The 16471-nt window shown below is 38.4% G+C and overlaps 1 protein-coding gene across 9 annotated transcripts in view; it reads left to right on the top strand.

The window, feature by feature from the left end:
* Positions 1-16471, top strand: part of PTPRM (protein tyrosine phosphatase receptor type M) — a 766944-nt gene that overhangs the window by 500469 nt on the left and 250004 nt on the right. For 6 of the 9 annotated variants that reach the window (XM_032777081.2, XM_032777080.2, XM_032777086.2 and 3 more), the window contains exon 14: positions 2469-2543. The exons of the other annotated variants lie outside the window; for them this stretch is intronic. In XM_032777081.2, coding sequence (XP_032632972.1) covers positions 2469-2543 — 75 coding nt within the window. The remainder of the gene's footprint in view (positions 1-2468; positions 2544-16471) is intronic. 9 annotated transcript variants of the gene reach the window in all.

Raw genomic sequence — 16471 nt, 5'->3', positions numbered from 1 at the left:
GCTGATCAGCTGAGCCAACTGGTTTTGGCAAAGCCACCTGGCTGTCTACACTCAAGGAATGTAGCCAGCAGGTTTTGAAGTCTGCACCATAGGAAAAATCCAGGACTTGACTTGATCATGGACTTCAAAGCCTTTTCGTTATTTCCCACCCTCCCCCCAGGTGTCTCAATTTAAGATTATTCAAAAGTTTTGGGTATCCCTCAAGACATTCATGTAGTTGAAATTGTGGTGGAACGTGGATTGAGTTTTGCAATAGTTAATCCATGGTATATTGGATGCTTTTCTCATTTTTGTATAATTTGTGGGACAGGTTCAGAGCATTCTTGCCCTGATCCAGCAAAGCACTTAATCAAGGACTTAACTTTAAGTACGTGTAGTGCTGAGTGAAGTCAATGGAATGTCAGCATAAACACAAGAAGAAAATGTCTTGTATGTAAAATATCCTTTTATTTGAAGGCTTTTTACAAAATATGGCCCTTAACCCTGTATCCCCATACCCATGTGTATGCAGGTTCTATGTCTTTATCTGGATAATACTTTGTAATTCCATTATTTTAAATCGTCAATGCATAACAGTTGAAACAAACCTCTTGTAAGCATCAGCTCTTGACAAATTAAACCTATATTAAATATCAGTGTCAGAGATCATATAAAAATCCTGATTGCAATGATTATAATGTTATTTTAAGATTAGCATACCGGGTTCTATATAACTGAAGTGATCAGTCCTGCTCCTTTAGAAATCAAATAGGGTCTTGCCACTGGCTGCCCTGGGAGATGGATTGGCTCCATGTTTCTTTTTATATAAGTATGGTGAAGAGTTTTCTGGTGCTGCAAATTAAGGCTTCTGTTATTTTTATGAATATTCAATGTGCATACAAATGTGAGGACTGAAGGGTGCCTCCTATGTGAGATAAGAAAATTAAAATAAAAACAGGATAGATTTTCATGCAGATAACAAAAATGGCTTTCATATGTCTGCTCTTTCTTTAAACTAAATGATGATAGAATCTGTGAAGAGAAGGTTGAAAAACACCAAAACAGGCTAACTATACAATTATCGGCGTTGTGATGATTCTTGATTATATTAAGAATGTATTTCCTGATATGACTTGTTACAATGTCTGAACAGTGACCATTTTGGCATCTCCTAGGATTCCAATTCTCAGACCAAATAGAAAAAGAGGTTATTATTCTGCTCTTGCCACATTGGGAGGCTTTCATTAATTATGAGAGAGAAAAGGCTATTATAATATTTTAAATCCAATAGCAACAATACTCTAGCAGCTACTAACAGCACTGTGTTTCAGTGTTGCAGAGGAGTATTTCAAAATATTATGCAGCAGCAGTTTTGAGTTTAATTGTCTGCAGATGGTAGATGATCTATTTTCCTCACTCCTTGCCACATTTCTAATAGCACCCAGGCTGTTCTATGTAAATTAGTGATCTTTCATATAATCTTGACTTTAATTTTCCAATATTTTTCTTTGCATCATTTTCCAGCTGCATCATGTTGGATCTGGCCTTTTAATTTTGTTAAGTATTTCTTAATCTACATGTGCCATACTGTGTTTAACCATTTAATGACAACCATAGCGCTTCTGGCAAACAAGGAATCAGAAGATTTCATTGCAAACCACAATAATACTTATCTGTTGGTACAGCCCTACAAAAACAAACACCTGCCAGGAATAGTTTAGATATACTCGGTCCTGCCTCCATGCAGGGGCCTTAAGTAGATAACCTCTTGAGGTCCCTTCCAGCTGTACATTTCAGTGATTATATAAAGAAGAGTCAAGATACTTTAGGTGTGTAGGGAATTCTACTTTTGCCTTTCATTGTTTTACTGGGAGAATATAAACTTGTTTAGGCCCAATCTAGCAAACAGTTACACACGTGTTTAACTTAAAGCATGTGAAAAGTCAGTAGTACTGCTTGCATGTGTAAGTGTTTACATTTGCAAAATATTCTATAAGGAAGATTCAGGAAAAAAGATTGAAGAATATTGTACTGGAAAATGATATTTTAAATAAACATAGGAAAAATGTACTGTGAAAGTTTAAAAAGCAAAAAAGAAATTAGTGTGATTTACCTTGGCAAATTAAGGTTGGAGTCCTCTGAATAAGCACTGAATTTTTGTAGCTTAAATCCAATGATGTGGCGAATGGAGCCAAGCCTCAGTCTTTAGTTAATCAGCTTTGTAATTTCTAAATAATACACTTTGATTCCTTTTTCTGAGTGAAGGTTATATAAAAAAGCTTATTAATATCACAAAATAACCAAACTAACAAATTAAGAAAAGATGAAGGGGAGCTTTTGTGGTTTTTTGTTTCCTTGGTTTGGGTTTTGGGTTTTTTTGGTAAAACTTCGAGACAATAATATTGACCAAGATTCTTCTTGCTAGCATAGCTTCAGTCTGGCTTTTTTTTCCTCATGCATGCTGACCTGGAAATCTTCCTTTGCCTTAGCTGCGATAATCGTGACTCAGCTTACAACACCATACATTCGCATCGCCCCTGCTGCAGGCGACGACCAGCTAACAGGTCAGACATTCAAGTATAGACAAGTCACCTTGCACATTTCAGAGTCATTTTATTTGTTTCATTTTCCTTCCATGTGTTCTTCATTTTCTGCTCATAGATCGTTTACCACTATGTAGGTTTTTGTGGGGTTTTTTTTTGTTCAGCTACTACATCCATTGAATTAAGTTATATGCTTGGCATCAAAGACTTACACACTTATCCATGTATGTAAAACAATTCCACTGCATGTTTCCATTGTGTGTTTGATCTTTGGGATGTTCCTTCAAGCCTAATGTTGTAATGCCATGTAGCTATCCTAGCTTTGCTGCAGCAGTAATATCAGTCAGGGTTTTTATATAAGTGTGTGTGTGTGTGTGTGTGTGTGTGTGTGTGTGCGTGTCTATTTTTTCCTGCGTTATTAGATCAAGGCATTGTGGTTGTCATCTTGTCGATTTATTTGAGGTCAGAGAGGGACGCTTTCATAAATCAGAAAATATTATGGGGGTTTTTTTAACTGCAGAGTGGTTTGAAGATAGTTGCATCTAACAGTATTTCAATATATATAAAATTAAAGATAAAGAAATAAAACTGAAACAGTGGTAATTGCATCACTGATGGGTCTTAGATTTAAAAGAAAATGGCCAACAAAGTGACATACAGAAATGCACAAAGCTATAAGGTTTTTAAATCTAATTTACAAAATAAATTCAGTACCATGTGAGACAGTTATTAGGCTATGGTTTGCCCAAAGGCCAGTTCAGAATGTAGCTAAAAATCCGTATATGGGAAATTATTCATTTTCTCATAAAATAAACACACTCATAAAGCTTTTGAGGAATTTGGAAACCAGCATATTATGAAACAGAAGAAAAGTGCATTAAATTGTTTTAAGGTGAGTTTGATGGAATATGTAATATAGGAAGTTAGATCTACTCCATCAACATGTAGTGCTGTGACAAACCCATAGGCATTTCCAAAATTACTATCATAATTACTTGGGAAGGATCCAGATGTTGCTGTTGGAAGGGAAGAAAACAGTTCAAATGCTTTGGCATCTGGATACTGTTACAGCCAACCAGAGAAAATTATGAAATGTGTGTTTGTAGTAGTTGATAAAATATTAATTGATTCATATACAAATATTTCTATTGAAAATAAGGAGATACTGTAGTTGTAAATACCAAAGTACTTAATTTGCTGCTTTCTCACTGGATACTTCGTAACAAAACAAAAGTGGCTAAGGCCACTCCTAGTAATCCTCATGCTTCAACTGCCTTTCAGATCTGCTGTTTTTTACAGGTTTTCAAATTTTCATTTACTGCACAACAATAATTTTTACAGTAGAAGAAAAGATATCAAATAATAAGTGGGCGACTAAAAGGGAAAAAGTGTCTCCTCGGTTTCCCTGAGTAGATCCCTCACTAATAGCTCTTCTGCAAAGAAGAGTGAAGGACAAACAAGCAATGGACCCTGTCCACAAACCCTGTGAATCCCACAACCTCCCTAAGCAATTTATTCCAGTGTTTAACTACCCTGACAGTTAGGAACTTTTCCCTAATGTCCACTAAATCTCCCTTGCTGCAGTTTAAGCCCATTCTTCTTGTTCTATCATTAGAGGTCTAGGTGAACAGTTTTTCTCCTCCTCTGGTGACCCCTTTTAATACTGAAAACTGGCTACATGTTCCCCTACTCAGTCTTCTCTTTTCCAACTAAAATAAACCCATTTCTTTCAGCCTCCTTCATAGGTCCATGTTTCGCAAGCCCTTTAATCAATGCCTTGTTGCTCTTTCTCTGGACCCTCTCCAATTTCTCCACATCTTTCTTGAAATGTGGTGCCCAGAAATTGGACCATACTCCCAGTTGAGGCCTAACCAGCGCAGAGTAGAGCGAAGAAATGACTTCGCATGTCTTGTTTTCCAACACACCTGTTATCATCCCAGGATCACGTTGCTTTTTTTGAACAGTCCACACTGTTGACTCATATTTAGCTTGATAGTACTACTATGACCCCTAGATCTTTCTGCATACTCCTTCCTAGACAGTCTCTTCTCATTCTGTATGTGTGAAACGATTGTTCCTTCCTAAATGTAGGCACTTGCATTTGTTCTTTATTGAAACTTCATCTGGTTTACCTCAGATCATTTCTCCAATTTGTCCAGATCATTGAATTTTTTGACCCTGTCTCCAAAGCAGTTGCAAATCCCTTCCAGTTTGGTATCGTCCGCAAACTGAAGAAGCATACTTTCTATGCCAACATCTATTGTTTGATGAAGATATGAACAGAGACCGGTCCCAAAACAGACCCTGCAGAACCCCCTTGTTATACCTTTCCAGGCAGGAACTGGGACCTTAATAATACTCTCTGAGTATGGTATCCAGCCAGTTATGGCACCCACCTTATAGTAAGCCCATCTAAATTATATTTGCCAGTTTATCGATAAGGTATCATGCGAGACCGTATCAAATGCCTTACTAAAGTCTAGGTATAATCACATCCAGCGCTTCTTCCTTATCCGACAAGGCTCGTTGTCCTATCAAAGAAAGCTATCAGATTGGTTTGACACGATTTGTTCTTTACAAATCTATGCTGGCTATTCCCTATCACCTTACCACCTTCCAAGTGTTTGCAGATGATTTCTTTAATTACTTGCTCCATTATCTTCCCTGGCACAGGGTTGTGAAGGTCCCTCTTTGGAGAGAGTAGAAACACTGTAAAAGAGATGCTTGAGCACCCTTTCTGCATGGAAGAATATGCCTGTGGAGTCTTCTCCATCTGGGGATCTTAGTGATATAATTGGATGATTGATTACTGTGAGGCTTGCATTGTAAGTCAGGTTGCATAGCATTTTCTGTTACAACACCCTATTTCCCTTACCTGTCTATTTCAACATATAACTTTTGAGACTGAAAATGTCCATGCTTGATTCCACCCAAAAGTGATTTCTGTTTTTTAACACTAAGTGGGTGGGGGGGATTTCCATTTGTTTTTTAATTGTGGGAAATGAAAGGCAAATGCTTCTCCCATAGTTTAAATTAAAAATCTTGACCACCTTCCTAAACATTGGTAAAGCCAGCTGATCTTCCAGCTCAACCCCAGTTCAACTCAGTTCTCAGTACAAACCTTCCCCCCCCTCAGCTTTTTCCCTGCTCTATCGGCAACCTGTCCTGGCCTTCCCTATACAGTTTGTCTCCCAGCATTAGTCTTTTATGCTGTCCTTCTCCCACACCCACCCCCCCCCTTTCTTATATATAAAAGAAGAGGGCTGCCTGGTGCAGGAACAGCCCCCATTCACCTAACATGTCTTGTCAGCCTCTCCATGGCCTGGATCCTACTACTGCGGGCAGCAGCAAATGGCAGTTCTCCTTTAGCTGCTACTAAATACCTTGGATGAAACTGGGGCTACATTAGTACCACATAGCGTGTTACCGAGGCAACTGTTCAGTTTTATCCTGCAACTGGGAAAAATAGGCAAATAAAGCTGACAGAAATGATCAGTGAATACATTATCATCAGTAGCTGGATGATGCAGGAACTTTTTTTTTAATTTTAACATTACAAAAATAACTTAGTTCACCCATATGGTCAGAAGGGTAAGGAGATATTTCAGTATATTGTATCTGTTCATCTTATGCCAGTAGAACAGACTGCATGTACGTGGAACAGAAAGTGTTTATTACAGACCAATTATTATATTATCTGGCCCTGATTTTTAGACTGGCCATGACATGGGCTCCATGTTTGCACCAACAGTGGTTTGCAGATATGATTGGTGTCATTTACAGGTTTAACTACCTGATTGTACCTGCATATTATGTAGCTAAGCATCTAAATGGCATCAGTTGTACTTGCAGTTATTTGCAAATTGGAGGCACGAAAAGGGAGAGCACATTTTAAAATCCAGCGAAATAAATATAATGTTGTTGAATTAAAACCTCATTATGTGTGAACACGCTTTTCATTTAAGTCAGTTGTCAGAAGCCGTTAAGGGGCCATACCTAAAACAAGGCATAATGGAGTTTGCCCAGAAACTAGCACCATGCGAGCAGAGGGTTCCACGGGCGGGTGTTCTAACCAGGTGCATGTGTGTGTCTGTGGATATGCAAAAAGTCTAGTGAAGTTGTTGGGGGCAGGAGGAGAGAGGAAGAGCAGACAACAAACAGAGAGGCTCGGAAGCAGGAAGTAAGCCAAGAAGCATTCTGTAAGCACAGTGTGACCGCGGAGAACCCTGCAGTAAGGTTCCAAGTGTGGTGCTGGTTAAAGAGGCCTGGGGCTGTAAAGAAGTTATCCTCTGTGGTTTGGTTCTTCCTGCATTTGGAGAAGAAAGACTTTGTGCATTCTTTGTAAGTAAACGTGGTTGCATCAAAGAAAATACCAGACTTCATCATCCATTTGTGCTCCAAGCTGGAACATCCCCAAGGCCCCAAACTTTGGCTAGCTGCTCAGGTTAAAAAGGGGCAATACTATGAACATAGGAAAACCCCATTTTCCAACCACCTTTAACCAAAACTCACTCATGCATGAATCTAGGGTAAGCTCCCTCATTGTAAATCACTTACCTAATAACTCCCTTACTTATCTGAACCATTCTGTAAGTTTAGATATTTTGAAGGTCTCAAAATATTTGTGATAGGTTTGTATTTATACATATTTTTTCATTTTCTATTGAAAGTTGAAGATGAAATTCATATGTTCTCATACTTAGGGGGAAAAATCAAGGACAATATGAAAAATGTCTGAAAATAAACACACAAGAAATTAGTGCATAAATTATGTATTAAAATAAAATGAGAATTATTTGGGTATTAAAGCATAGTGACACATAAGAGAACACTAAGCTACTGCACCTCGCTTCACCATTTTGTAAGTCACTTCATTCAAAAGATTCAGAATGGCCATATTTGGTATTCAGTGGACCCTCATCTCTTTTCCTTCTGCGTCCATTTTAATTAAATAACATGCTTGGACTTGTGATTAAAATGTTCCGTTTTTGAATGCATGTTCCTTAGTTGTTGAAAAATGTCTGGGATACTTACTTTTAAATTTTAAAAAATTAATTTATGATTTAGTAGCAGACACCTACTGTACCTGATGCTTTTCAGATTGATTTCCATCAACACACTGCTTTTATCATCCACATATAGCTGGAAGGCTAAACTTTCTGTTGCACAGTCTTTGTAAATGAAGTACCTATGATGATTCACATTCAAAAAAGATACATCAAAGGCTTTTTGTAATTTCTTGCTAGAATAAAAATACTTTTAAAAATTAGAAAAACTAAAAAATAGTGAAACTCGTAAAGCTTAAATTAATTACACCGTAGATGACTGAAGATCTAGATGAACAGTGTTTAGAGCCATGGTAAAAACTGAAACACAACTATTCCCAATTGTTTTTTTTCCTGGCTCATAGAATTATTGGCCTAATAACATTTAGAGATTTATCAAAATGTGAAATTCACTGCATGAGAATGATTGGAATACACGGGGCCAAATTCTGCTCACAGTCATTACAATGTAAATCTGGAGTAATTCCATGGAAAGTCATTGAATGACTAAATTGAGATCTAGATTGATTTTTTTGTGTGTCAGTGGATTTACTCTGGATTTACACTAGTATTACTGACAGCACAATTTGGCATTAAATATTTGTTAAAACAAACTATAGCATTGTGAATTTGGGAAGGATTATTTTCCCATTTATCTGTGTCATTAGACAGGACCTCCCAGGAGGAGGAGTGACATTTTTCCAATAATTGTGATACAATGTCTAGCTGCTAACAATAATAAAAAGAAGTTAATTTGTCATTCTGTTTAAAATGTTGATCCTCTATTGGAGCATTAAGTAAGCAGGTCAGGGGATCTACACAATCACCAAATGTATGTTCCCTTTTTCCTGCAATCCCTCCAACAGAGTACCGCCCTAGCAGCAAAAATATGATGGATCTTAACTGAAGTCACATGTCATCTATATAGTAATTCATAAAAAAATGTCCTTATGAGTTACTCAAATTGCAGCTATATATCCCCTTTCCCATATAGAGACCAACTCATCCAGATCAGTTTCTTTGTCTGAGTCCCCCTACCATCTTTTCATCTGGGTGGTTTTCTTATCAACATCTTTTTCAGTCAAAAAGGTATGTAGGTCAGACGGAAAACTTTTTGTTCCAGCTTGCGTCTGGGTCAACTCCTCAAATGTGGTTAAAGGTCTAGATAGAGCTGCCTTGTATCCCGATTTCACAATATATTGTATCCCGATTTCACAATTATATTGTTTACATTATTACATAGCTCTTGGTGTGATTTCAAATCAAGACCAAGGAACAGCTGTCCAAATTGAGTAATCTCAACTCTTACCCGCAATGAATAGTCATTTTGCTGTTTCCTTGAGATAAACTCTGAATTATTAATTAAAAGGAAAAGGGCCCCAGCGATAGGAATTTTTAAAAATTATCCAAAGCTGCTAAGGTTGCCTAGATGAATTGGATGATTCTTTTATTTTTGGAGCTCTAGATATCTTTTTAATCAAACAATTACTATGAATAGCTACATTTGGGTTCCAGTGTTTGAGTTTTACCCAGGATTTGGAAGGTTTATTTTAACCCAATTGATGGCATATTTTAATTGAGATGTTTAACAATAATAAGCCAAATTAGGGAAAGCTAGTCCACTCCACTTTTGAGACTTATACAGATCTATAGAGTACACTCTATAGTGTATAACACTTTTGTGTTTCCATCTGAATTTTAATATTGAAACCCGCCATGTTTTTAATATCATGTCACGGATACCAACAGGGATACACTGAAACAAATATAATAACTTCGAGAGGACATTCCTGTTTACTGAGGCTACCCTACCTATCCCAGAAATTTCATATTTATTCCATTCCTCCAAGTCTTTCTTTTATTACTGTGTTCCACAGTGGAGGTGAATTGCCTTAAAAAAAAATTAAATTTCTATACCATATTTAGTCCTAAATTTTTTAAAGATTCCTTTACTCATTTATCTGACAACAGTTAGATATGACTCTTTTGGTAAAATTAATTCCTAGAGTTTCAGATTTATCATAGTTTATTTTGAAGCCTGAAACCTGCCCAAATTCAATGGTGTAACTATTAATGAGGCTTCTGGATCCTGCAAATACAAGGCATTGTCAGATACAAAGCTATTTTGCATTTGGATGCACCTTACCAAGATGCTATTTCTCATCTTTTTTGCAAGAGACTCCATTGCCAAAGCAAACGGGGGGTAACAAGAAACCCTGTCCTGTATCCTAGACCAGTGGTTTTCAAACTTTTTTTCTGGGGACCTAGGTGAAGAAAATTGTTGATGCCCGCACCCAACAGAGCTGGGGATGAGGGGTTTGGGATGTGAGAGGGGCTCAGGGCTGTGGGGTAGGGCTGATAATGAGGTGTTCAGGGTGTGGGAAGGGGCTCTGGGCTGGGGCAAGAGGATGGAGTGCAGGAGGGGGTCAGGGCTCTGAGCTGGGGCTGGAGATGAGGGATTTGGGTGCAGAAAGGGGTTTTAGGTTTAGGGGAGCTCAGGGTTGGGGTGTAGGGTTTGGGCATGGACTTACTTCCTAGGCAGAGGGGCCATGGGGCTTCACATGCTTCCCACTTGTTCTGGCACTGCAGACTGCGCTGTGCCCTGGAAGCAACCAGCAGCAGGTCTGGCCCCTAGGCACGGGCTCCACACAACTCTTGCCCGCAGACACTGCCCTCTTCCCCACCCCCGTTTCTGGCCAATGGGAGTGTGGAGCTGGTGTTTGGGGCTCAGGCAGCGCATGGAGCCCCCGGGCCCCCCTGCCTAGGAGCCAGACCTGCTGCTGGCTGCTTCCAAGGTGCAGCGCAGTGTCGGAGAAGGTAGGCACTAGCCTGCCTTAGCTGGCCAGCACCATTAACAGGACTTTTAACGTCCTGGTCTGCAGTGCTGAGCAGAGCAAGGTGACCCAGTGCCTTACATGCCGTGACCCAGTAGTGGGTCACGACCCACGGTTTGAAAAACACTGCCCTAGACATATTAAAAGGAGGAGATTGGTGATCACTAACCAATGCAGAGGCTCAAGAATAAGTAGATAGGAATGATATGCCAATATATAACTGATTTCCGTAACCAAACCTTATCCAAATCTGTCTGAGTTACTCCCACAGCAACTAGTCAAGGGTTTTTTTAGTCTACAAAGAAAGCGGAAAAATAGCTTAAATTAATGTTATAGATCAAATTCAGAGTTCTTTTGATATTATCAGATAGACAACTACCAGCAACAAACCCAGATTGGTCAGGGTGAACATATATGGGCAAGATGACAATCTGTTTGCTAGTATTTTAGCATCACATTAATTAAAGAAAGAGGTCTGTATGATACACATCAGGCATGATGAGATTGTTATGTTACCTTTGAGTTCACTTATTCTGAAATTTTTCCACCATCGATGACTTTTCTCCAACTTTGGAATGATTATGATAATTCTAAAATCAAACTTACTTCAAGAGGGGAGATCTGAGTCTTCTGCTATTTTGTTATTAACTTTACCTGTAATATAAATTGCAGCATTAAATTAACTGTAATGTTCTACCCATTAAGTATACTTTATCCACATAGAGTAAAATATCCTGGGAGCTATACAGCCCAGCTTCCATTTAACTATATTGCTTTATCATTGTAATCACATGAATATAATATCCATTATTTATTTAAATGTCTTAGCAAATTATTTTCTTTGGGATCTGGACTGCTTCTTCTGCTCTCATTTCTGTCACGGTGTATTCCTGCTGCATCTGTTTCGAGCAATTCCGGCTCTCTTCGCTCTCACCAATTCCCAGTGATTTATTGATGATCTGTGGGACTGATGCCTTTGATCTCATTGAGATTGTTCTTGAGCTGATTTGTCTATTCCAGTGTCCATAAGTACCTGTTCCCCTGCTGTTGGATCTGAGCTGGACATATTTGTCTTTCCATGTAATGGATAGTCTTGATGGGAACCCCCATTTGTATCTTCTATTGTTCATTCTTAGAATTGTGGTAATCTGGTAGGATTTTCTTCACTTCTAAGGGTTGAGGTTGCAAGATCAGGGAAAATTTGTATTGGCTGGTTAAGAATCATTTGTGGTTCAGTTCTCTCCCTCATTGCCCTCAGCATTTTATCCTTGTCTTCATAGTAGTTGTAGATCGACAATCACATCTCTACGTCTGGAGCCTGCTGGGGGCCTGGGGAAAAGGGATCTGGAAGCCTTCTCAGTATGAATATAATCCTTATTGTCAAGTTTTAATATATCGTGGAAAATATTGTTCAGTGTGTCCAGCAATTTCTCCCTTCCCTTCTCCCTCTGGAATACCTTTAATCCTTGTAGTGTTCTTGCATTCTCTGTTTTCCATGTCCTCCTGTTTTAAATCTGTTCCTTTTTATCTTTTTTAATTATTTGGATTTCCGCTTCCACTTCTGATATTTTCCAATTAATCTCATTAATTTCATTTTTTATATCTTTATATCATCTATGGGAGTTATGCAGAGTTATCAAGAGGAGAATGAATACCTTCTATTGTGAAATGTCAAAGCAATGTACAGGGTCACTTCCTTCCATGACAAGGAAGCAGTATGAGCGAGGATCTCCATACTGAAATTCTTATCCCGTCTTTCCTTTAGAGCTCCAACATTTGTTATGCTGCTGGTAGTTTAAGGATTCTGATCATCCTTGTTCAGCTGGGCAGAATGTAAAGTGAGAAGAAAATTCTCTGCTTTCTGCAACACCAGCTGAGTGCATTTTAATGGGCTGGAGTGTCGCTTGTGATTTATTGCCCTTTTTGTTCTTTTATATGTTATATTTGTCATTTTTGCTATGGCAGTTTCATTTATAAAACAATATAGTTACAAGAAAATATTAATGCATGCCATGGGAGCCACCTTTTTGGGGGGGGAGGGTAAGGGGGGCACAATGTACTACTGAGTCAAGTGTCAGGTATTCTCCTTCCAAAACAGTGCCGCAAAAGCAAGTAGTATTTTAAACATAGGCAAGTTTCCATGTATAGCACAAACAAGGCAGCTAAAATTAAACAATTTATACTGAGGGAGTATAATGATGACACTGATGGCTATTGTCACCAGAAATGCTGAAGTACAGCATCCAAGTGTAAACATGCTCCATTTGTATAAAAATAGGAATCTGAATTGATTAAAAGTCAATTGATAGTGTGGTAATGTCCACAATATTAACAATTTTGTTTCATTATTTTTATTGTAATAAGGATTTACTAGAGGATTTGGTGAGAATAAAATAATAGCCTTAAATATGAGTGTGGTATTATAATTACAATAACAACTAGAGGCATCAGTCAGGGATACATTGTAATGAGTTACTATTATTTGAACAATGGCTGCGTGGAAGGTTCTGTCATCAGTGGAATCAGTACAGTTCTGCTGCATGGTTAGGAGAATAGGGAAGAAGATTTGGAGAACCCATTCAAGGAATCCTCCTTACTGCATGCATATAGTCACCAAAGGGACAGATTGACAGAAAGGGTAAAGAAGAATCACAAATCTACCAGCCATTCTCCCTACATGAGGATGTGGTGGAGGCAACCAGAAACAAGCCTACTACTGCAGGCCATAGAATATCTCTCCAGGAGCAGATCTACTGCTGCTTTGTGGCCTGGAAGAAGTTGGTAATCCTTCCCCAGCACCCAGAAAGGACTCTAGTCCACAACCCAGTTATTTAGGCTTTGAGCTAGAAAGTGAGCATTAGTGCATTTGCTCAGGAGAGCTGAAGATTGATGGGGTCATATAATCAGTATGGAGGCTGTTTTCAATCCCTTAAAGACACAGCTAACTGATTTGGAATTCTGTGGATTCCAGACCAGGTCTCAGAGAAGGATTTGGCCTTACGTACTCGTAAAATGTCTGGTTTTGGCACAAAGGTAATTGAAGCCACGAAAACTTGCCCATTTTGTCCATTCTAATTTGAAAAAAAAAAATTCAATCAGTAATTTGCAATACACTGTGAAAAGGATTATTTTTTTCCTTTCTCATCATTGTGAAATATGGAATGGTAAAAAACTTGAAGTAAAAACAAAAAATGTGAATGAGCTGAGCACAGCAGTATAAACTATAACAAATTAGAGACATCTCTACCATTTGTATGGTACAGATTGACATTGTGCCTCATCCAAAATGTGTGAGTTTCAACAACAGACTGGAGTAGCAGCTAGTACAAATACAAGAGAATAAAATTATGAATTAATTTTTAGAGAATGTTTATGTATCATGTAATCTGCAATTTCACTATTTATGTGAAAAATTATGCCTCTGATTATTGCTTTCCAAAACTGAACATGTTCTGCATTGCCCCACAGTAGAAAATTAAGGCAAGACAAGAGAAGAGTGAGAAATTCTGAAATGTAATCAGGATATAGAGAAAAGAGTGTGAATTCAATTTTTTCCATCTGTATGTAGTTTTTGACTATATTCATAAATTGTAAACAATAAAGGCAATTTAAAGAGCACATTGGACCTCTTTGGGTAAGATAGTATGTAGTTCTGAGGTTATCAGTAAAAAAGCATTAAGAGTGTACTACAATAAATAGAGGCTATAGTGTATAGAAAGGAACAGCAAGCAGGAGAGCATTACTCTTTTGCTGTAACCAAGAGGGCCAAAGTGCATGCCACTTTGAGCAAAATAATGTTATGATAGTGTTATCATATGACTCACATGGCTTCTGGATTGCATGAAAAGAATTAAAATGTTAATATATAATATCTATGGCAACATTAGCTCTTTGGAGTAATTTTTCAACACTATGCAAGACACCACCATTCTTGTTAAGGGGAGTTGCGCACCTAATTCCCCATGCATTATACTGAAAATGTGCATCTTTAATAATGGGAGTTAGACTGTGATAATAGATGACTTTAGAACACTGTAAGTGTTAGGGTGGCCATTAAATGTGTGTGTGTGTGTATTTTCAAACATATTTCTCCTAAACTTTAAACTTTCGTGTACTTTTTCGTCATTTCACTTTCCATTATTGCTGATAACTAAGAAGTTTGGATGTAAACATCTCAAATGAGCCAGGGCTGATTTACAGTTTTACAATCAAAGCCATATGAATTTTGCAGTCTCATGGTTCTGAAGACAAACTGGGCAAAATGCAGCAATTTTGACTAAGGTATGCTTTCATCTTTTCTATTAGTTCAGACTTGAAACTCAAAGTGAAGCACAGGAGGAGATGCAAAATTGTGTAAGTCAGAACCAAAGAAATTATACATGAAAACCCTGTGAAGCAAAGTACCCATATTTCAAAAAAGCCTAGTTTTGGTATCATTGAATAAGACAGCTTCTGTTTATGACCAATTATTGTAATAATTAGCAGTGAAGGGAAAGGAGCTATAGGAAAAAAATACTATTTAAAGTATTCTTGCTAAAATGTGATAGCTTAGAAAGTTTCCCTGGTCCCTAAAAGACTGCTACCAATTTATGAGAAATGAAGCGTAAATCAGTAATAAGCAATTATGCATTCAGAGGGGTCTATTCTTGTTGATACATTTAACATTGCTTCAATTTGGACAGCTCTTTTATTGCTAAAACTGCAAATGTTTCTGAGATTTGCACAAATACAGCATTAGTACTGTAATCTAGCTACAGAGGCAGATTTCTGTGGGATTATTTCTCCCCCCACGCCTTATACTTTTTTCAACTCCAGTTTCCCTTCCCAGTCTTCTCTTTTTCTCATCCAAAAATTGGATGAAACCTTCTACAGCAATGTATTTTAAACTTGAAATTGAATGGAAATAAAAAGAATAATGAAAAGATACTTTGTCTTTTTGTCCAACGTTTTAAAAAGGAAGTCTCTTGCATATTTTTATTCTATCACAGATAATACTTCCTTGCTCTTGTAATGCTGTGGCCTCCATTATGCCCTCCTCCAAGGAAACCCACAAGTTGGGAATGGAGGAGCCAGGGCATTATGAGAGGCTGACTTTGCAACATTACTAGTGAAGCCTCTTAATAAATGGCAAGTAGCCTAGGGGTGGTGATTGTGGAGTAGACAGAGAGTGCAGACTTTCAATCTATACATGGGGAAATGACAACATAGATCAGAGATGAAAGGCTGACCAGTTTTATAGCTGGGGGACTCAGCACTGCCCTGCCGTGCTTCTTCCTGCTACCCCCGTGGCCACACAAAAATAGAGCTTTCTGCCATTGACAGTGGGATTGAATGCTCTTTGGATTTAACTCTCAGTTGGCAATCTGCAGGGGTATCAGAAGACAATTTAGGTGAAAACCCCAACTTCCTAGCCACAAAATCTCAAAGAACTCCAGTTAATCAGCTTCTATTGGATACCAGGTTCTTTGCCTGCACTCCCATGGCATATCTGCTGGACGTGGCCTCTTCTGTTCATGGAAGCACTGGGAATAGTCTAGCTACTTGTGTCCATGCTAGCAGAGAAAATTGTCTTGGCTGGTTAAGTTTCAGTGTGTGCAGCTCACTGATATTCCAGAAATGTGGGAGAACTGTATTCCACAGCCTGTGATCTGGTCCCATGTGTTTCCCTCCTGGTGATGGCAAACTGGGGTAGCAGAGGATGAGCTCCTATTGGGGATTGCCATTCTCTCTCCTAAAGACAGCAGAGTGCCAGTTATCCTTGAGGAAGCTCTCATGTACCCGAGGCTCAGACACATGTTCTTGACACTGACAATTTGGCTAGCTGTAAACTCATTTTAAATCTTTTTCTGTGTAAGAAGTGGAGAGGTGGAAGCAAGACAAACTCCTGGGATATCTGATTTTATTGACCTTTCTTATTCTAGTTTCAGGCCTAGGTTTGGCACAGAAACTTTCTTTGTGTGTTGGTCAGTGATCTCCCCCAGGCAATGGGTGAAGATCAGATGTCCTTGATGGTGATCGTTCTAACTACTGCCTTGGTAGCACTGACTATAAGGTGGTGATGACTTGCCCG

Source organism: Chelonoidis abingdonii, chromosome 2 (genome assembly GCF_003597395.2).
Source record: "Chelonoidis abingdonii isolate Lonesome George chromosome 2, CheloAbing_2.0, whole genome shotgun sequence".
Taxonomy (NCBI): Eukaryota; Metazoa; Chordata; order Testudines; family Testudinidae; genus Chelonoidis; species Chelonoidis abingdonii.
The sequence above is the reverse complement of the archived record's forward strand: the minus strand, read 5'-3'. Positions and strand labels throughout refer to the sequence as shown.